The sequence below is a fragment of the Pygocentrus nattereri genome, chromosome 23 (genome assembly GCF_015220715.1).
Source record: "Pygocentrus nattereri isolate fPygNat1 chromosome 23, fPygNat1.pri, whole genome shotgun sequence".
Lineage (NCBI taxonomy): Eukaryota > Metazoa > Chordata > Actinopteri > Characiformes > Serrasalmidae > Pygocentrus > Pygocentrus nattereri.
In genome coordinates, this window is record NC_051233.1 from 6630825 (window position 1) to 6654439 (window position 23615).

Consider the following 23615-nt stretch of genomic DNA (forward strand, 5'->3'; position numbering starts at 1 on the left):
CGAGTGAAAGCAAAGTGACAGCTGAGGTCATTTTCTGTTTTGGAGCTCACAATCTGTCCTGCAAGGAATAATTTGGTTAAAAAAAAAAAAGTTTACACAGTTTTCCTTGTAGACCAAATGCAGATCGATCAGCCAAGAAATGTTCAGTGTCTGAAGTTTGTTTTTTAGCTTTGCACTGGAGCCACAAGGAGTGTATAAGGTTATATTACATAAGGGTAACAAGTAGCAGAGCCTAAGATTGACTAATTAGCATTCTGCTAACGACATGCTAGTGATTACCCCTCAGACTGTGTTGAGTTGTTAAGTAATTGACCTGCTTATGTGGTTTCCGGCACTGTAGCGCATAGTTTTTCCACAGGTCCCAACTACGGGTGGGGGTGGGGTCACTGAATCATCCCCAAAATACCCCTCAATCCTGTCACAAAGCTGGAGAAAGCAGTTCACTTAAACCTGCTACACAACCTTGACATAAGCGTGTGATAAACACGTCATGTTTTATGCTGTCATCACAGATTATGCTCAGTAATGGACCTGCATCATGTTACATTATCGTTAACAGTTGTGACAGGGATTTTAAGCATGCAGGGATTATATGGCAGCCAAAAAACCTGTGCTGGTTCTTATACCCACTTGGCCATAGCCTGGCATGTGGTAGGCAAACCTACTTTGGTGTTTAATCGTGTTTAAAATGGTTGCTTTGTTTTCATTTGACAGAATATAGATCATCTGAACTGATTTAGGTGATATTTGTGTGTCATGCACTGTCCTACTCACCAAAGGGCTCCATTTCAAAGAACCCCACATAGATTGAGAACCTCCATTCCACCAATCACCATTCTTTATCACCTCAGCTGAATACTGATCTGTTTCACTTGCTCTGTTTGTCATGGGACTAGTCCTAGTTTGGTTTATAAGCCCGGACTTTAGACTAGATCCTTTGCGAAGTCGTGCTTCTAGAGGAGCTACTGAGCATTTCCTTTGTGCTATTTTGTCTTATTGTGAACCTGCTCTTGTTTCTGGGCTGTCTGGTTTGCCTTTTTGCCTTTTGAATATTTTTTGGATGTTGGTTGTCTGATCACATCTCTGTTACATTTGTGCTTTGTTGGTATTGTGTCTTTTTTGGATTTGGCCTATGCCTGTTTACATCTGGCTGGTTCTGTCACAATACATGGTCAAGGACATAATCTGCCCATAATATTACAACAGTTGAGCAAAGCAATTACAATCACACAGTTTACAGTAGTAACTTTTTTGTAATTATTCTGGTTGTTTTACGCAACAGAACTGACAGAAGTGATTGAAATAGGCTCTGCCTTGAGGTTAAGGTTGTGATTAGGGATTATAGATTTTATAAACCCTTGGAAATTAGTTGAATATTAGCGAACGACAGACTGAGCATTGACAAAGCATCTACAGTAGACCATCCGAATAAAGTGTTACCAGTTCCATCATTTCTACAATGACGTCCTCAAACCAGTATGACATGTTAAACATATTTTATGTTTATACAGTATCTGTATAAACATACTGTATGTTTTATACAGTATCTTGTGTTGAATGCGTGTTGAAAAGTGACAGTATAGACATATTATACTACATGAAACAATTTATTATATAGATTTTTTTTTTTTGTTTTTAGTTTTCCTTTATTAGGAACTAATATATATCTAGCTGTTTATATATCTACACCAGAGTAAATGTAAGTTTGTACTAAGTTAACTAACTTTAGTCTGGAGGTGTCACAGGCAAGTCCACCGGGGAGGAGACCCCGGGGAAGACCCAGGACACGCTGGTGTGACTATATCGCCCAGCTGGCCTGGGAGCGCCTCGGAATCCCTCCCAGGGAGCTAGTGGAAGTGGCTGGGGAAAGGGAGGTCTGGGCTTCATTGCTCAGGATACTGCCCCTGTGACCCGAACCCCGGAGAAGCGGAAGATGATGGATGGATGGATGGATGGATGGATAGATAGATGGATGGAACAAAAAACAACAAAGTGTGAGATTTCAAATGCGTTTATGAACTTTCAATGTATCTCTTTTTTATGTGATATGTTTCATTATATAACACAATATAGCAATGCTGTATAAATATAGAAACACTGTAAGTATCTAAGTATTGCCAGTGGTGTATATTTACTTTCCCATAGTGGGTTTTTGTGGTATGTAAAACATGCATGTAACATTGTTACTTTGTATGTTGCAGGTTTGTATGTTGACGTGTTTATTTTTAGTACATACTTCAGCTTAAAGCCTTACTTTGACTGTTATTAGAGGAGCCCATTCACTTTTTTAAGCTGTTTGTAATCTTGAGAAACTGAAATATATCAATTTTCATTTCAATTTCTGAGTTTTTAAACTGTATTTTATTTAAAATGATCAAAAAACTTAAAACTGCTGCTCACTTCCCAACAGGTGCCTATATGTAATATTCAGAAAAGACGATGCTGTTGATGTTACATGTACTCCTGTCAGTATAATACAATATCTATTTATTGTAAGCAAACATTACAAAATGAATTCCAATAAAAAGTTACTTTAAAAAAAAAAGGTACTTAAAAAAACGTAAAAAGTTTTTTAAGTTACTTTTTTAACTTTTTTAATTTACAGATTTATTTTTATTTGTACAGTTTATTCAGGTAGACAAAGATAAGGCTCCACAATGCTGCCACTGTCTTTAGTCATCTAGCATACTTTTGTCCATTTTTATACCAAACAATATGTCACACAGTGTCAGAACTTTTCCTTTGATCCTCTGAGCAAGCCAACCTGACCTGGAGGACAAAAAAACCCTGTAATCGGCACACAAACCCCATTGTAAGCCGTCGCCACGGCCACGGGATAAACAGGTAGAATGGATTCGCCAACATGTTCAGAGAGTGGCCACAGTGCTGAAATAACCCAGCCAGGTGGGGGACACCCACTGCAGAGCCAGACCCTCTGAAATAGCATGGAAACTTCCTTAATCTCCCGCTCTGGATTCCAATTGTGGCCCCCTGGGGACCCAGAGCATCATTCTTATTCTTAGCAAGGAGAGGACAGCTGGGGGAATATTGGATGGAAAGAGAGGGAGTAGGTTAGCAGCAACTAGAGTTCTCTTTCTGTCATCACCCTGCCATTGTTCTGAGGAGCGATAGGGGACTCCAAGGTATTTATAGCGTGTTAGGTTTTAAAAAGAGATTGATAGCCCGAGTGAGAAACGAGACACCATTCAGCAGGTTGCTGAGAGCCTTCTGAGTAATGTAATGACAGCATAGGATAATGAGCATGCTATGAAATGCTAGCCTTTCAGGGGATAGAGATGTTTACCATAGTGAGATCCCTGAGAAATCAGCTACTAAATGTGTTGGCATATTGTTTTATTGGTGCTTTACATAGCGATGGTGGAATCAACTATTCGCAGTCATGAAGTGAACCTTCAAAAGCCTTGAAGGAAGTTGTCCAATGCTGGACGTCATGAAGGCACCGTGATCGATAAGAAAACTGAACCAAGCAAGAACCCTTTTGGCGCAACATGTGAGGTCATACGTTGGTTTGATCTTCAGGATTTTCAGTGAACCACAACACGCCAAGAACTTTAGAAAAAAAGGAATATAAATACATGACAAATCATTTTCTGAGAGTGAAAAGTCAGGAAACCTTGGCAAATCTTACTGAGGAAGGCTTTTATTTTCCCCCTTCAAAACGTTCAAGTCATAGTTCTCAGTATTCTTTATGCTTAAACCATGCAGTTGATGTAGTCTGTCTTCATTGAGAAGGCTGAGCGATTTTGCTTCTTCAGAAGTGTGCATCACCGCGAGAGCGCTGAAGGGCACCTTTAGTGACATTGCGCCTCTCGCTTGCTCATTTGCTTGAAGAACGGACTTGTTCCCATCCAATCAAGAGCTTGCTGAAGATGGCTGGCCCACTCATTTCTTGTGACAGGCTAATAAGCCTTGATTTATCCAGTTGAACTAGGACATCCCTAATTGGACACTCTCCTCGATGGCCCGCAAAGTGTCGGGATCATGTTTGTCAGACGTGAGAACCCTTAGCAAAGTTGATCTAGTATAGTACTCTATTAGTACTCTATTGTATCAGAACAGCATGTTTACATTATTGCATCTGTACTTTTGAGGGGACATAATGGTTTAGTATTTGAATGAAAAATCAAGCAAGTCATAAAAAGAACCAGGGAGAATGGCAGGTCAGGAAAACTGGAAGATGTTCAGTTTTCGAATAAAATTATATGGCATTATCTCTGTTGTCGTGCCAAGGCAGGTAGCATTGGAGTAGATCCCATCATTTTTAGACTTTGGGCTATTTTGTGGTTTTTGGCAAACTGCTCAGCTGTCTAATATGGAAATCCTCCATCCGGGGGGCTCCCGAGTGATGCTACCATCTAAGTGTTGGCCCTGTCATCAGGAGATTGTGAGTTCGATCCCTGGTGATGCTACGGCCATCCTTAGCCGGGAGTCCAAGGGAGCACAATTGGCTCCGCTCTCTGGGTGGGTAGCATGGCCCCCCTTCTCCTCCCATCACTCAACATGATACTAGTCAGTGCAGATGTCTGTTAGCTGACGTAACAGATCTAGTGGTTGGCGCTTTCCTCCGAGCAGGTTCGGCTGTCCCGTGACGTTGCGTAAGCAGCAGTTCAAAAAGAATCAGTGGCTGGTTTCACAGGTCTCGGAGGAAGCCGAGGGAGGAGTCCTAACTAGTGGGTGGAATTGGAAACGACCAAATTGGGTAGAAAATCAGGTAAAAATAATTTAAAAAAAAAGAAATCCTTGAGATTGAGATGAAACTGTAACATCAGCTACTCAGCACAGCGCACTATATAAAATATTAGATCATTTATTATTGTCTATCAACACCTAAAGATTTCTAGAAAAAAAAAAGGAAATTGTTGGACTTCATTCCATCAGCTGGACACTTGATTTGATATAATAGGACTGAGTTGATCTAGTTGAACTTGATCTTTATCTACTGGCGAACAAATGCAGGAGCATAAAATTCCTACTTTTATACTGATGTTGAGGTATTTTGGGCACATAAACACTTAAATGACCAAATAAATAATTTTTTAAATCTAATTTTCTCAGATGCCCAAAACTTCCCTACCCAGTATGTGTATACTCTTACTAAGCACTTTATCTGAAACACTTCCTTGTATCTACACTTATTGTCCAATTCATCAACTTCACTTATCCTATAGGAGCATTTTGTAGTTCTACAATTACAAACTGTAGTTCCTCTGTTTCTCTGCATACTTTGTTAAACTGTTCTTCAATGACCAGGTCCCCCACAGGACCACCACAGAGCATGTATTATTTGGGTGGTTACTGCAGTAACAGTAGTAATAGTGACATAGTAGTGGTGGTGTGTTGGTGTGTGTTGTGCTGGTAAGCGTGGATCAGACACAGCAGTGCTGCTGGAGCTTTTAAACACTCACTGTCCACTCTATTAGGCTGTGTTGGCTCACATTGTTTATGTAAGGAGCAGTTGTGGACTGGAGATTTGGGAACTGGCCCTGTGACCGGAAGGTTGCCGGTTCGATCCCCAGTGCCGACAGTCTATGACTGAGGTGTCCTTGAGCAAGACACCTAAAGCCCAACTGCTCCCTGGGTGCCGTGGTTAGGGCTGCCCACCAAGTGTGCTTACTTTCCCCTAGTGTGTGCGTGCTCACTAGTGTCTATGTGGTGTTTTACCCATCATGGATGGGTTCCCCGGTTGTGGGATTAAAACGTGTCACTTAAAGTGAAAAATATGAAAAATAACTGCAATAAAATGTGCCAAAGTGGGTTCTCTTTAGACAAAGTGCTGGGTTCACTTAGAAAAGGTTCGAACTGAAGCGTAAACACTGAAAGCCTTTATATGAAAACGTCTTTGACATCAGGTCTCAACTCACAGGACCGCCCACACCACACATTTCTTTCAGAAAATGAAGTGAGCCATTGCTCCTACAAACGTTTCTCAAGCTCAGTAGACAGTCCTGTGCAGCCACGCACACACACCCCTCTGCCAACCCTCTCGTGGAGCAACTTTGATTTTGGAATTACACTCATACTGAAACTAAATGCAAACATGTGATCCGTATCCTTGAGTTCAGAGATGCCGTAATGGAAAAGTCAAGGAAAAAAGCTGTGGGACAGCGGCGTCGTCGGAAAAACAGCTTCGCTTTCTTCAACCGGCGCCGCCTCTTTATCACATCATAAACTGTATTATGTTTTGATTAATTTCAAATTGCTTGTCTTGCTTCAGTAGACTGTGAAATGCACTTTCCCTTTTGTAAATTTTCAATTTCTATTATTTCATTCAGGAGGAAGGGGAAGAGACAAGAAAAAAAAGGAAAAAAAAAAATCCGAACAACGTTCGGTTGTATAATTAAGAAACCAAAGCATTAATACAGGCAACAGAGTCCAATTCATCACCCACATGCTTAATTAAGTTGTTTATACAGATGTCCGTAAAATGGTTCAAGCTATGTTCGCCTGCTCGTTATGACGGAGGGATATAATTCCTCAATTTCAAGGTAATGAGAAAACCGAGTATAGCGTATGTTCATTTTCGAAAGGTGAATAAGTCATTATGTGAAAAATGCAGCCAATGTGACTCCTTTATTAGAGTCTAGGAGCCGTTCAGGTGTTAAAAAGAGAGAATAAAAAAAAAAAAAAACTACATCAAATTTGATAAAACAGTAACTGGTTGCCAAGCGACTATAGGCAGATTCCCTTTAATGATCACCTCTCACTGCAGAGCGCAGCATTTACAACTTTAATCAAGTCGTCTGATTATCTATTGTGTTATACCTTCACTTTGTTATTTTCAGTCAAGCACAATAGAGAAGTCCTTATTTTGCGCTGAAAAGAAGCTGAAAGAATGTGATAAAAATATTTCAAGGTCTTTTTTTTTAAAGAACTGTCTCTTCTAAGCCTGCTGAATTCTTTCTAAGCAAGTCTTTGAAGCGACTGCATTATGAGAGCGTCATATAAGATGAAAGGCTTTTGGAGTTAATGTTTTTCTTTTAATTTTAATTCATTTCGTTTAATTAATTCCATTAAAATGAAACGTTTGCCATGGTTGTCGACGTTATATACGTGAGTCGACCTGGTCACTATTAATGGTTTGGTCTGTGTGTGTGGCTTGACTTGTAACATAAAAACCAAAATCAATCAAACATCAAAACTCAAAGTTTCTGCATGAGGATCCGACAAGCTACAACTTTTGAAGATACTAATTTAAGAACATTATCTAAGCTAATATCAGTTACAAGACTAAAGTAGTGCATGTGGGACAGTATTTGCATGTTATTGTGCAAAAGTAAACAAGCAACATCAACACAAACAACAGAATAGGCCTTGAAGTTTCACTTGAATTGGGTTTGCAAATCAATTCTGGGAATTAACCTTTTTTTTCAAATTGAATTTCATGTTCTGACAGTCATTTTGGTAGAATTTGCAGTGATCAATGGTTTTACGGCAGAGATGTCCTGAGTGAATGACACTTGTATGCAAAACGTCACTTCAACTTTGGTGAAACACACAAATATCCCTTAACCTTAACCCGTTGTGTTGCCACCTTGACTGTGTTGACCACAGAAAGGAGGAGGCTTTGCATAGCAGCAAGATTGAAAATAGAGAAAATGCCAATTATAATAGCATCTAGGCACAAGCCACTCTTCTCCACGGACTATAACTAAACACAGAAGACAGACAACATGATGCACAAGGAGCCAGAAGACTGTATTAGATAAAATGACCATCTGTACTTTGTGTTATTCTAAACTGCACTTTTTTGCTACAAGTCAGTGTGTAACCATGTTATCATGAGTACTAAATAGTGATTACACAACCATTAATTTTTCCTGGTCAAACTACATAGACTGTCTGATGTGAACTGCAAGCTCTCAATTTCACATCTCCTAGGGAATTTGAACTGGCTCTTGCTGTCTGTGCTGTCATGCGGTGGTTTTATTATGTTGGCCTTTCACAGTAAAAACAAGAACCAGAAAAAAAAACAACTCTTGTTTGTACCACTTTATTTAACTGCCTCAGATCAATGATGCCATACATGACATCAAAGGACATGATAGATACATTAAATATATTTTGTGAATGTTGTATGCAAGAGACATTTTGTCATTTTGCCCAGAAAGGTTCCATTGTTCTGGCAACAAGTCAGGAACATAGCCTCCGATTTGTCAACAAACTTGACTGAAGACATCAGTGGATGGCGAACTGCCTTCTAACACTGACAATAACTTTTTTCTATATGGAGAAATAGAGCAATCACTTCAATGAATCACTTGAATGAAGACATTCAGAGTTGGAGTTGTCCTCATGGGTTTATTTGAGAAAGTTTCCAAAAATGCCAAACTTCAAAAAACTGGCAAAAACGCCAGCCTTGATACCTCCTTGAGACCACCGGTGGTTCCAAAATGCACTTCGTCATATTCTTCTTTCATACTTCATAAGCTACATTCAGAAGGTGGGCCTCGTATGAGGCTGTAACTGTCTTCTTTCTAGTCAAATAGATGGTGATGCAATTTTAAACCCTTATAATAAAAGAAGTTTTTTTTTTTGTGACTTGTCTTGTTTTAACCTACCTGTCTGTCTCTTGTACTATATATTTGTTAATAATAATTTTAAAAAAATCAAATAAAAGCTGAACTCACTTTTTTTTCTTTTATCTATTTAAACTGGACCCATTTTTCTACAAATCTGGGCTATAAACTATAAACAGACAGCCTCTCTTCAGTGATTCTTACACTATAAGAATATTTTTTTATAAATAACTACAAAGACTGCTAAGATTGTTGGCTTTCTGCAGTAAATTGTAAGCATAAAGCAACATGTGTTTGATCATAAAGACATTTTCTGTTCATTTGGGGGGAAATTTTACAAATCAAATTGAATTCATTGCATGCAGATACTGAATAATTTGCCTAATGGTTTGGTCTTGTAAATTCAGATGGAAGGTCAGAGGCATGCAGCATTCCCAAGGTGTTGATTCTTTTATGTATGACATCCTTTGACGTTGCACGTGTCATTACTGACCTGAAAGGCTAAATGTGAATCTGAAATTGACTGGACTGTATGTCACTAAAATGGCCCGAAGATGGCAGTTCTTAAAATCAACCCAGTCAGGCTATCAAGCCTTTGCTTCAATGCCTTTTTGCACAGTTAGCAGTGGAAGTAGAATTTTTTGTGTGTTTGACAGAATAACTGATTTCTATTTGTTACTGTGGTTTTTAAAGCTGTTTTACACTCACCAGTCACCCATTCAGTTGCTTGTTAACACAAATAGCTACTCAGCCAATCACACTGCCGCAGCTCAATCCATTTAGGCATGTAGAGGTGGTCAAGACAACTTGCTGAAGTGCAGGCCGAGCATCAGAACGGGGAAGAAAGGGGATTTAAGGGGCTTTGAACGTGGCGTGGTTGTTGGTGCCAGACGGGCTGGTCTGAGTATTTCAGAAACTGCTGACCTGCTGGGATTTTCACACACAACCATCTCTAGGGTTTACAGAGAACGGTCCAAAAAAGAGGAAATATCCAGTGAGCGGTCAGTTGTGTGGATGAAAATTCCTTGTTGATGTGAGAGGTCAGAGGAGAATGGGCAGACTGGTTCCAGATGATAGAAAGACAACAGGAACTGAAATAACCAACCAGAATCTCTGAGGAACGTTTCCAACACCTTGTTGAAAGTTTAATAATAATAATAATTAAGGCAGTTAAAGTGGCCAGTGAGTGTATTTGTGTATTTCTGAGTGTATTTCTGTATTTCTGAGTGTATTTCTGTATTTCTGAGTGTATTTCTGTTGCCAACAGCAGCCACTGGTGTATGTGCTAGTCGACTAGTTGACTATGACAACTAGAGGTCTATACAACCCATCGTATATACTTATCTGGTCTCATCTAAACAAGCTGAAAGTACAGATTCTAAACTTTCAATTCAAACCACATTTGTGTTTATTCTGACTTTCATTTTCTGGAATTTTATTATCATTTATTATTCCTATCAAGACATAGGAAAAAGCCAGCAGTGCAAACTGCACCTTATCACTAGTGAATGTAAAATCAAATATAAAAGCAATATCATTATGCAACAATGTAATTATTGCATAACAGCAATCTGAATCGACTGCATAGCAGAATGACTATAATATCTCTAAATATATCTAAGGGGTGCACCGTGTAAAATGTAATTAGTATAGTTATGTTTTGCTGAACATCATACACACAATCACAACAATGATAATAACTCCATAATAATAAAAGAATATAGTCTAATTTTATTCTGTTTATTGTAATTGAGAATTTGACTGTTTTACTGCAATGCGAGTAAAGATAATGGTGATGATGGCAAACCATAAACCTCAGTAGTAATCTGGCTCTATTATACCGCATTTATTCAAGTGACAATGTAAATATGTGTATTTACGTGCACAATTAGAAATTGATTACAAATGTTTAATCGTTCATTAATTAATAAATACAGTTTGAGACTTTTGTTGGATGGTCAAGTCAAATAATGATATTTAGTCAAATTCGAACCACATTTCGTCTAGGAGTGAAAACGCATTAACGAGAATGTATGAAGAGATGTAGAGATGTAGAGTATCAGCAGTCTGCCCCAGCTTCATGGTCTTGTCAATGACTGGAGGATAATGCAAGTGAAGTCAAGCAGTATGACCTCACAGGAGATGACACGCCTCCGAGTGGGACCCTGAACGAGCATTGGCCTTAACCTAAACCCCTATTAGAAAGGGTACAACCCCTCCTCTCATGTCAGCTTGATCGTTAAAACATGTTATTCAGTCCCTAATGCCTCCCCATAAACCTCGTCCCCGATCTCCTCAAGCTTTATGGCTGGCTTACCTGCTCTCGTTACAGCCCAGGCAGCTCAGTCTTAAGGACGCTTCTTGACAATAATGTGGAGAGGCTCTTCTCGAAAAATTTCACAGGCCAAGGGGCAATGTGCACCTGCCTTGTTAGCTGGCCAGATTGCTGAAGTCTGCAAGAGCACACACACACACACACACAAATACTCGCACACACACCCACGCTGTTTTACATAGTATTATATATATATATATATAATTCTTGCCTGGTAGCGATATGCCGGTGGTCCCTGTCCATCAGTTTCATGTTTTGGCCACAATTCTGATGAGACTTTCCTGTAAACTGTTAGATCCGAACGACTGCATGCTTTGATACACCAGCAAATTCAGCTTCTTTATTCACACCATGGCCTTTGGCACACCCAAATGCAATCACTCCTTTTTGCCAATCCTTAACATCTGCATTGTGACCCATTTTCCACATATAGAATGAGACATTTACTGCACTGTACCACCTCTTCTCAATCGATGAATGTCGTTACACACCTTGCAGGCATTTATAGCCTGATCATCCTCGTGCGACACCATCTGCAGGAGCCTGGAGTGACTACCACCTTAAACTCACAAGGTGACTAATGTATACATTATTGAGTATATACACACAATTTGAAAATTTCAACTTTTTATAGTGAACGGACCAATAGAAATTGCTCAAATTTAGAAATAAATTCTTTTGTTTGAAGCTAACAGTTTTTTCTCCTATTAAAATCATCACTACTTCTTTGGAGAGATGAAATTCTGTTCCAACATTGAAAATAGATAAGCACCTACATGCAATAACAATATTGATCCCACATAACTGCATTGTTTCAAATTAAAAGCACTTTCAACAATATTGTAACTACTGGAGATGTATGCACCATTAAAAGTAATTCACAGATTAGGTGATATAAGTATATCAACATTTCACTAATAAAATTACACAGATTGCTGTTGGTTGCTGTCACAGCATATGTTCGCTTAAGTAATTCCGCATGTTTTCATGTGAACTGCCTGTTTTTCCACCAGCATACACTGCATCTGCACAGCGTATGTTCCAGTGCATCTGGAAATGTCAACTTTCCTAACATTTAGGTAGCTATAGTTATCTATTCACCATGTTATGCATGTGTAATTGCAGAAGAGAGTACTTATAACGTTATGCTGCATCAGCGGTAAAGAAACTGTGTAATTACCTGAGTCAAAACTGAAGTGGACATGTGAGATACATACTTGTATGATATACATATGATATAATACTGACCCTCTAATATCACTCTAATCCATCTATAACAGTGAACATACACACTCGTGGACAGTAAGCTTACTTGCCTGGAGCGGTGGGCAGCCCTATCAGGGCTGCTTTCCTAACCTGCAGCCCATGACAGCTTCCCAAAAAAAGTCACGTATTATAAAATGAGATTATACAATATGTACATACATATAAGAATGTTCTAAGCCTAAGCCTAACCTTTCCCACCTATATGTCTGTTTTTGTCCTAGAAATTTATAAAAACTAACACACACACACACACACACACACACACACACACACACACACACACACACACACACACTCACTCTTTCTCTCCCGCCCTCTAGGAAGGTCAGGCCAGCTGTGCCTCTTGGGGCAGGGGAGCTACACCCACTCAGATCATTCAATCTTTGTCACACTGCATCACTGTACAGCAGCTCCATAAGAACCATGCCAGGACCTTCAGGACTTCATCGCTGTGCTTGACTGATCACTCCACTGATTACGGAGAACTAAGACCAGTTCGCCTCTCCATTCTCCCCCCACAAATGCGTTCTTTAATAGCTACTCTGGTGAGGCTGGACAACCTTTACACTGGTAAAATTCCCATTCAGTTAATGAAAAGAGATAATAAATTAGATTATATCTGCCAATATAACATCTACTTCCCAGAGCTGGAGTGCTTATAAACAGTCCTCTGTACTATAATGCTTATTTGCACAACTCTACATATGTTCAGGTTGTCTTGGCTCCTCTAAAGGTTTATTTGTCTTGATTTGAAGGAGTGTTTTCCTGGTCACTGTTGCTATTGGTTTGTTGATTGGAGCTCGAACCCAGAATTGATTTATTTTTTTTCTGTAAAGCTGCTTTGCGGCAATATCTGTTGTGAAACATGCAATATAAATAAACATTGACTTGATTTTACATTTTTACAAATTTCAAACATCTCCACCATATGAATATATCATTGCTGCTGTGACAAAGCCTCCATTGTTGTTTGACCTAGTTTGAATAAGGACATTTGTGTCAAAATTTCCTAAATGTCCAACATGGTCAAAACATTGGAAAACAGTGGAAAAAAGACATTTCTCCATTGACCTCCATAAATATAAATAAAGATTTATGATAAGAATTTTTTCTCTTTGTCCTGCAAAGTTATTATTTTGGAGATGAGATTCGTTCCAACAGCAGCAATATGTGGTGGACATTTTTAAGAAGCCCTATGGCAGCTTTTTTTTTTTTTTGGCTTTTGTTTTCTGGCAGAAATCAGACTGAAGTCAAAATGCACAAGTATGCTGATTTGCATTACACCACATGCTGTATGCGGAGCTCATGGTGTTCTTTTTAAGGCATTTGACATTTAAGGCGCTGTCGCCTCCTGCTCACATGAGCATTTCCAAGGCATCTCTGCATTCTCCTGTGGACAGAGAGATTTTTAAAGATGCTTTTGGTTGGACCACAAACATAGAAGCAACATTTTCAAAAAATAAATATTCATTTAAAAGACATTCTTATCCAGAGAGTCTTACAATCTGATGACTTTACACAGGTAGGTGAAGGTGATGTTTGGAGTCTTGCCCAAGGATTCTTATTGGTATAGTGTAGGGTGCTGCCAGGTGGAGATTGAACTCCAGTCTACAGCGTAGAAGGTTGTGGTGTTACTCAATACACTGTACCAATCACCTTCGTTATCCAGACGTCCACTGACAAGATCTATATTTTAAGGTTTCTGCATATTCAAGTTATGTTTCTACAAACTCTAACTATGTTGGATTGACTTTTTCCTAATGTTCTATAAACCCCATAATGGTAGAAATCATTCTACCATTATTCTACCTCTTCTCTTCTGTTTCTCTGGGGAATATTTCCCCAGACCCCTAAAAGCACAATCAGATGCCCCTATTATCGAATTGTGCATGGGGCACACATGGTCCACCACAATCTGTAACCTTTTCCCTTCGTTATTCTGTGGCAGACGGCTGCAGGGAGATGAATACATGATCCAAGACTGTTTGATTTTTTTTTTTTGATTTTTTTTATTGCCCTTGCATGTTTAAGGAGCTGCCAGTTAAAGTGTTAATGCTGTGGGAATTTGTGCATTTGATTAGCTCACTGCTCCAGAGGCCATCAGGAGAATTAGAGGGAATATGCCTTAATTCTGAACGGCTGACACAATAAAGTCCAATTAAAAAGTGTAAAAGAAGGGAAAATGGAAGAATTGGGACACCACCTCTTCTCTAGTGACTTCAGGACAAGGCAGAATGCATAGGAATTGTGTTACAGGGATGAGGGTTTGATATGAGACGCAGAGACAGCGAGAGAGTGTCAGCGTGTATGCATCTGAATTCACCATGAAGTGTGTTTAATCCATCTACATTGCAGGTCCCACGGCAATCTGACAGCATCCCAAATAATAGCATTGTAGCTTAGCAATTACAGCCCATTCCCCACATGGCACCACATGTCTGGCAATGGGACAGCCCAGGCTTGCCCGTTAACAACAAGAAACATGCTGTAGTTCACAGTGGAGCCTAAGAAAACTGTATTTCACACCATATTGATCTCATTTCACGGCTTCCGGCCATGGATTAAAAAACAACAACAGAGATATGCCCGCAAACAACAATCCCTTCCGACAATTAAACGAGAGCACAGTGCCGGTTCAGTGAAATTTTCTGTCAAATCTTTTCATTAAAGAAAAAAAACATAAAACAATGATCTCAGCCCTTGCTGACCTGTCCATTCGATTCAGTTTAAAAATGTGGTAAAACTTTATTTGATGGCTGCATATATAAGGATACAACACACTCGTTATCATTTTATAATTGACTCTTTTTTTTTTTAACACTGATAAGGTTATAACACTGATCTAGTTAAGAACATCTTGAACATAAAGTAATGATTTCCATTCACATTCTCTTGTAAATGTTCTCATATCACTAGCTTAAGGGCATATTTCATGAAATGATGTGCGTTTATGTAGACTTTTTCCTTAAGTTAGATTACTCGGGAATAATACCTTGTTACAAGTGGAACACATTTCCATTTTGGTCAAGAGTCCATATCCATAAAATGCCATTTACTTCATAAAACTTAAATATATCTTGCAATTACTGACAAACTGTTTATACGTAGTCAAGTATTTCTTTTTAAATGTTATTCAGTGCTTATGTGTCACAAGGTCTTTATGTAGGAATCCTTCAAAACGCTGGTTGGCCTAAAGTTTATTACACACTTTGTTTTATTTCACACGTTTGATAACTTAAACTCAGTTCAATTTGTACTGTAAGTACTGAATAATAAGGCTTAGTATGTAATGAGCCTGGGATATTAAAGGTTTAATGTCAGTGATATATATATATATATATATATATATATATATATATATATATATATATATATATATATATATATGTAGCAAAAAACTACAGTAGTGAACAAAGCTTTAAAAGTCAAATTTTGATCAGAATCCATAAACTTTCTGCTCAAGTCTGATCCAAACCCATCATCATGTTTTAAGTCCAAACCCAACCCAAGCCCAACTAAAATTTTGTATGATAAGGAAACACATCAAGTTTTGTGTCCCAGCTCAACATGAGCCTGAGAACATTTTGTCCAGGGTCAACCCAACACCACATCATTTAGTCTCAACCCAATCCAGTGTAAACCACATCACTAAGCTTAGCATCTGAGCCTGAGCCCAAAATGTGTCACAGTTTGACCCAAACCAAAGCACATTATCAGGTTTTGAGTCTGAACTCAACCCAAGCCCAAAAACCTTTTCTCTGAACCTGACCTAACCCAAACCATATCAGGTTTTGAGTCTGAACCTCACTTGAGTCCAACAAAATTGTGTCTGAACCTAACCTGAACCATATCATCAAATTTCAAACTAAACTGGAGCAAAATAAAATTTTGTATAAGCTCAATCTGAACCACATTATCAAGTTTTTATTCTAAAACTGGTCCAAGCCCCACAAAGTTTTGTCCAAAAAGGTTTTGAGTCTCAAAAAAAAACATAAAGGTTTTAGTCACTTAATTTAGTTCAGGTTGATAAAATAGATGTGTTTCAAAATTTTGGGCTCAGCTTCAGTTTGGACAAAAAAAACCTGACACAAGCAAACAAAATTTCATCAAAATGTTTTGAGACCAACACTGACTCAGCATCAGCTTAAGTGTTACTTAGGTTGCAGCATAGCCACAATAATAAGCAGTGTTTTTGAACAAACAACACTCTATACTATATATGTATGTATATAGAGCGTGTTACATGTTACATACTCACATCTTGGCCAATAGGTAACAATAACATTAATGACAAATGTACTTTTGGCAGCACATAATGTACTTGCCTCAATCATTTTATTTACATCACATCCATAGGGCGTAAGGAGGGGCAAAGAGGACAGGGTTACACATATTATAAGGCTTAAAGACTCCTGCAGAGGTTAACACAGCTAAAAATCTACTAAAAGTCGGAGGCAGACTGTGAGAAATGTATTCTCCCAACTGTACAAATTCCAAAAATTATTTATGTCACAGTAGAACCTTGCTATGAGCAATTTTGACTGAGCAATGATGTCTTGTCTCATAACTTTGCATTTTGAAAGATAATTCTGTCCTTCTGGACAGAATGCTCTTGGTTTCATAAGTATTATTCAACTTAAAATACTCCATTGATTGAAATCATTCATTCAAAGCATTTATGTAGGTTGAATAAAACTACTTCATTTACTTTTTACCACATGAAGTCATTTTTTAGGCAGATGTGAGGAGCCACTTTTTAAACTGTATAGATATTTTTCTATCTTTGTGATAATATAGCATCGAAATACAGTTCAAACATTTAGTAAATCTGTAGAGATGCCCTTTCAGTTCCATCTAATCAGATAAGATGTGCAAAAACTAGAAATTCCCTGAGAGCCCAGACAGATAAGACGCCATCATTTTATTTTCACTATTTATGAATCCTAACTCAATCAAATTGGGTTACAAGTACAAATTCTAAGTTTTCCTTTCATGCTACACTTGTTTTTATACGTTAAGGAGGTGATATTTTCATTCTGATTTGAATGAAAAGTTCCAGTCATGTTTTTGTGGAACACACTTCACATTTTTGCTGTGTTTTGTCCTTTTGGTTGCTAACACATTAAAAAACGTGCAGATTTGACTCTATTGAGGGTCATCCAAATGTAAACTGAATGTAAATGCAGGTCATGACACATCTAATAATGTACTACTGTATGTAAATATACACTTATTTTTTTAATGATTTTGTAATGTAAACTAAATGTGTTGTGAATTTTTATGAAATGTTATGAGTATTTACAGTGAGTATAAATATTTCACCAAATTTAAATAAATTTCAATATAAAAATATCTCCGTATTTACTTATCTATCTACAAACATGTTATATAAAGAATTTAAACCTGCACTTCCACTTCACTGTTTCCATTGAGGCATGAATGAGAAAAATATTCTATACAATTATAAGAAGGCTCTTTTTATTGCCATAAATAAGGATTAAGATAGCATGATATATAAATAAGGGAAGTGCAAATAAACCTTCAAAATATGATTGTAGAATCAATGCATCAACAGCTACTTTGTCAACTTACCCACGTAACATGCTGACATCATCTGGTTAAGTGTTTCATTACTCCATTATCCAAAAGTATATATTTAATGCTTAAATTCCCTGTGAAGCTGGTTGAAGTGCATCATTCTACTGGTGTGCCTTCCACAGGGCTTGTGAAAGACCAAGCCTCCAGCATCTGTTCCATTTCTTCCCCAGCAGCTTGGAGGTCCTGCAGAGTCCAGTCCTGTGGAGCTGTCCATCACTCTCTCTCTCTCTCTGCTGAGAAGGAGGGCTGCAGGGTGGGCCACCCTGACCTCTCTTCGGCCAGCACATCAGCGCTCTGACAGGCTCTCTGGCCGACAGCTGCCTGCCTGCCCGCTTCTCTGCCCACCCGCAGACCACAATGCACTGCACTGCCATCTGCATCTAACACCCACGCTGCTGCACCACTCAGCCGGCCGCGAAGTCCTTGACATGGCGGGTTATGATAGATACATTCGTCATAACTGGCAAATGGGGAAAAAATGTGCTGAACGTAAAATTGAGTGGTGCCATAAAGAAACATTTCTGGTTCCTTGAAGATCCGTTCAGTGGATGCTTTGTTTAAAAAATTGTGAATGAGATGCTTGACTTTAAAAAACCTTTCGATTTTAATGAACTGCCATGTAGAGTAAAGGTTCTACACCAATTAAAGACTTTACTAAAGCTATTCATCCAAACCAAAGAAGCAAGAACCTTAAGTCCTTAAATATTTGGATATTTTTAGCTGTCTACTACAGCACATTAACGTTGAAATAAAAATAATATGTAGACATTCAGCTTTAGCGTATTTATATCCAAAATGGGTAAAAACGTGTAATCAATTGAACTGCAGTCAGTCACAACTTGGCCATTGTGAACTTGGATTGCTTTCCCAGTACACTTTGGAGTCAATGTCCATGTCCACTGTGAAGTAACATCCAATTATTATTTTTTAAAATATTTGACTGAATTTCAGCAGACAATATAGCCGTATACACATCAGAATTCACTCCACTGCTTCTGTCAGCAGTCCCATCAACAATGAATGCATGAGAAGGATTTTTAGGTTATTTTGGCAAATGCGAACTTAGCATTTCTGTTTTTTGATGCCTTCCAATAGTTTACATCTTGTAGTAAATCCTCTACATATACTAGGCGTGGGAATCTCTTGGCACCTTATGATTTGATTCAATTATGATTCAGAGCGCCGTAATGCGATTATAAAACGATTATCAGTGCATCTTGATGCACCTTTTTTTCTATACAGAATCTCTTTTTTCCCACTGTGTGAGGACTTGGTGCTTTTAAAACAAAGTATTTCATTCACTGCTTTTGTTTGGAGCCCATGAGACGCTGCTGCCCACTCATCTGTGATAAAATGCGCTGTTATGGTGAAATAACATCCAGTGGCAGTGGATGTCCATGCAGCACATTTTACAGCTGTCCTGCCTGTTTAGAAAGAAAGAAAGAAAGAAAGAAAGAAAGAAAGAAAGAAAGAAAGAAAGAGCTTTAATGATCCCGGAGGGAAATTGCAGTGTTTCAATAGCAAGACATTCAATAACAATTACACATAAACTTACATAAATGATGCAGAAAAATACAAAATAGAAATAAATGTAGACATAAATGAAAGCACAAGAGAAATAAAATTATAAAGTATAAGTATAAAAGTATATCTATTTACATATTTACATAGCATATAAGACTCGCTGCATTTACAGACAGCAGGCACTCACTGGTCTAACTATGAGGTCTAACACCACACATTATAGACATGATTAACTTTGAGTTGCACCAGTACTGTAGTGTAAAGTGCATAGTGAAAAGTGTCATTACAGTAATTGTTGTGATATAGTGCAGTGTGTATTAATCAGAGGGGAGATACAGTGATGAGGGTCAGCACAGCTCAGACAGTCAACCTCAGTTGGTTTACTGGCAAGTTCAATTTGCAACGAGAGACTGTCAACCGCTAAAAAGTTGGGAAGCAGAAGTCGCTGCTCTTTTGAATTTTTCCGTTCCAAAAATTCGAACAAGAAGCTGGAGAATAAGAAGCGACTTCAGCCTCATAAAACAGCCGAATGATGAGAGACATTTTACAATAAGCTGCTCTACTTCTGAGGAAAGGTTTTCTGGCGAAGACGGGAGGAAAGCAGTTATAGCTGAGCTAAAGCTTAAATCAGAGCAAAGTGAGTCTGTGTTTTCGTTCACAACTTTCTAGTCTATACCAGGACATCAGCACATACTGAGGCAAACTGGGCATTAAATGTTGGGGCTCCCAAGGTGGTCTGATTTGTGTTGAAAAGACAAAATGACTCTTCTTAACATTTCAGCTGTGACCCCTGACTTAACCTGAGTTTAATGCAAAGGGAGCCAGTCCGATTTCTCGCTCATCCAGTTGTGCTTTTGTTATGTGCCGCCACACTGGGTGCTAGACTTACCCACTTCCAAGTTCCAGCCCTTTGTGTTCCATCACCATTATGTTATAACTTAAAAATAATGTTAAATTTGTGAATGAATTCAGAATCGTTCATGTCCACATTGCGACCCCTAACATACACTGAATTCTTCTCTTGGGTTTTAACAGGAATTCTCCTACCATCTGGAGGGTGCTCTTGATCTACTTGGGGTGTTTTGTGACTTCACCAGGCAAAGAATTCTGTCATCCACCACAGTCGTTTTACACGGTCTTATAGGCCTTTTGGTATGTTTGAACTCACAGGTGTGTTCTTTCATTCAAGAATGTAGCAAATAGTTAATTTGGCCTAAGCCTACGTTTTGCTATTTCCCTGATGGGTTTATTATTATTATTATCCATCCATCCATCCATTTTCTAAGCCGCTTCTCCATCAGGGTCGCGGAGGGATGCTGGAGCCTATCCCAGCAGTCTTCGGGCGAAAGGCAGGATACACCCTGGACAGGTCGCCAGTCCATCGCAGGGCAGACAGACAGACACAGACAGTCACTCACACACTCACACTTAGGGGCAATTTAGCATGTCCAATTGGCCTGACTGCATGTCTTTGGACTGTGGGAGGAAACCGGAGAACCCGGAGGAAACCCACGCAGACACGGGGAGAACATGCAAACTCCACACAGAGAGGACCCTGGCCGCCCGGCCGGGGAATCGAACCCAGGCCCTCCTCGCTGTGAGGCGACAGCGCTACCCACCACGCCACTTATTATTATTATTATTATTATTATTATTATTATTATTATATATTTTTTTCTTTTTTCAGTGTAATGATGGCTTGTTTCACTGGAATTGACAGCGAAACTCCACATGGAGAGATAGCAGTAACAGGTCCAAAATGTAAATGCCACATTTGAAATCAACTCCAGAGCTTTTATCGGCTTGCTTAAGCAACATTATCAGGGACTAACACCCACCTGGCCATAAAACAGCTGAGTAGCCAATTGTCCAGTTTCTCATAAAAATGGGGGACTGTAGCTGAAAGTCTGCACTTTGAGGTCCATATTCCCTTTTCAGTGCAAATCCAACAGAGACTCTAAAAAGTGTGATCAAGAATAAAAAGATGGAGATCGAGAAAAGAAGAGAGACTGACAAAGAGTAAAAAGCAGAAAAGACGAGTAGTGACAGAGTGTGCCGATAAGTCCTTTTTCAAAGTCCATATCTGCATCACAATGAGGAGAAGAGAAATGAGGCTAAGGAGACATATTTGATCAAAGCTTACCTTTTTTAGACAACAATGTAAGGGATTTGCTATTATAGCAAGAAAGGAAGGACGTGTGGCATAACCAGCGATTTGCCTATGAGGACACCATTCAAACCCACCGACTGACAAAGAGCTAGCCGAGCAGACAAAGGCGGAAACTGCCAGATCTGTGACTACACCAGTTCCAGACAATAATCTCTAGCATAATCTGCCTGTGATGGAAAAAACTGTTGAAGTGAGACCAGATGAACCACTTTTCAAGCATTTTGGTGAGCCATTCAATCGTAAACACAAAACAGACTGTTGTGTCTCCTGAAGTCTAGTGTTTTGTCTCATTTTTAAGTTGGCATTTTGTTAGACTGACAAAAAGATGCATTGAAGGTACTTGTTTCAAAGTGAGTCATTACCACTCGAATACAGTGTATTATATCCAGAGAGTTATTGCCAAACATAAGTATGTACATAAAATGATGCAAAAGTTCCAGTTGAAGCAGTCATTAAGAACAGGTGCATTCATTTTCCAGAGTAAGGAACAAAAGCAGAAAGCATTTACTGAGCCAAACAATTTTTTGGGGATTTTTGATCAGATGTGGACTGAATGAAGAATGAATGGTACATGAGTGATTTCCTGACTGAAAATGTAGATGGGCACCTGAATCCACCGATTACACACAGTGAGAGGCAGATAACATGTATCTCAGCCCCTCTTCATAGGCTCATAATTCTGGTTGTAAGTCACATATGATCTTGTGATGGAATGTAATGGAAAGGGCAACCCTACAGATTCAGCAAATGTTTGAACTGTATTTCTGTGTGATTTTATCACATAGATAGGGAAACACATGTAGAAACGTCAAGTTGGATGTGCAGGTACATTTGTGGACCCCAGATGACGGAAGACTCACTCTTAATTTTCCAAAAAAATCTGCCCGGATTTTTCCACACTTCTGAAGTTCAGTCTTAGATGCTTTTGTAGAGGTTTTGCCATTTTCTGCATTTGATAATCCAAGTAATCCCAAACATATTCAGTGGTGTTGAGGTCTAGACTCTGGCCTGGTCAATCCATTGTTCAGTTTCTTTGTTTGATGAGTCTGTCTCCTTTTCTCATTGAGGTTATTCTTGTCAGATACATGTCCTTTCACATCCATAGCACTGAGAGTGTCCAGCCTGGTGGAAGTCAGTCCAGTCCAGGCCATTTGACCCCCATTGGCCAACCTATTAATCCCAGCACAGGCAAGCTCAACACCAGCAGTAGCAGCAACGACATCAATGTACCCAAGATAGCTACCATTTATATATTTAATTTAATGCAGACCCACAGCTCTGAGTCATCTTCTCACAGTGGAAGGATGGACAGAAACATCTGTGAATGTTTTCAGAGCTGAAGCACCTGGACTTTCTCCTATCTCTCAAAGATGAAAGTTTTAAGTGCTTTTTATCTGAAGTTTCGCTGGTCCTGCAAGGAGTCCCATTTTGTCTTTGCTTTTTGTAGTTTTTGGAATTTAGGCTTTAGAATGTCCTGTTTTCCGCTTACTTTGCTTGGACTTTGCTTGTCTTCATCCAAGCTGAATATCTTACATCTAATGCCTTCACAAACATCTCTTGAAAAACTTAACATTTATTTTTAGTAGCTATTTTGCCTGAAAAATGGATAAATTAAGTCTAGTCTTTGACTTCTATGCATTACTGTAATTCTATTGACATAAGCCTAATTTTCTTAATGTGAAAATAACATGCACTTTTGATTTTGGTAAATGCATCAATGCATTTCTTCTTTAAGTGCAGTTAGTCAGCTGAAGTCAATTGTTTCGTCTTTTATCAGAGGAAAGACTCTTTTGTCAAGAGCACAGAAATGCCATCTTCTATGTTTCACCTGTACAGTGCTGCTGATGGATGCTGCATCAACTTGGCCCATTATCTTCATTTTCCTTTGCTTTTTTCACCCACTGCATTGTATTTTCTAGTTCACCTGGTGTTACTTTCATTTATAAAAGGGCTGTGTGCTCAAAAAGCTCCAGCAATGGCTGCCCAAGGCTAGCATCAAGAACAGTGTGGGTCCAGGGTGACTGTGCCCCATGATTATGTTGCCTGCTTTGCTGAGGTCACATACTGTGTGAAGATGTGCCGGGTGGGTGGAATTTTATTTTTCAGTAATGGCCCGGATTCCATCCACCTCACCGTGGAGTGCCTTATGATCCTGACCTGAGCTGTTGATGTATCTGGCTCTAGC

At 38.9% G+C, this 23615-nt stretch overlaps 1 protein-coding gene across 1 annotated transcript in view; it reads right to left on the reverse strand.

The window, feature by feature from the left end:
- Positions 1-17915, reverse strand: part of LOC108430399 (myosin light chain 4-like) — a 34363-nt gene extending 16448 nt beyond the window's left edge. The window contains exon 1 of the mRNA XM_017702863.2: positions 17731-17915. Within this exon, the coding sequence (XP_017558352.1) occupies positions 17731-17752 (22 nt within the window). The 5' untranslated portion in view covers positions 17753-17915. The remainder of the gene's footprint in view (positions 1-17730) is intronic.
- Positions 17916-23615: the final 5700 nt, after the last annotated feature.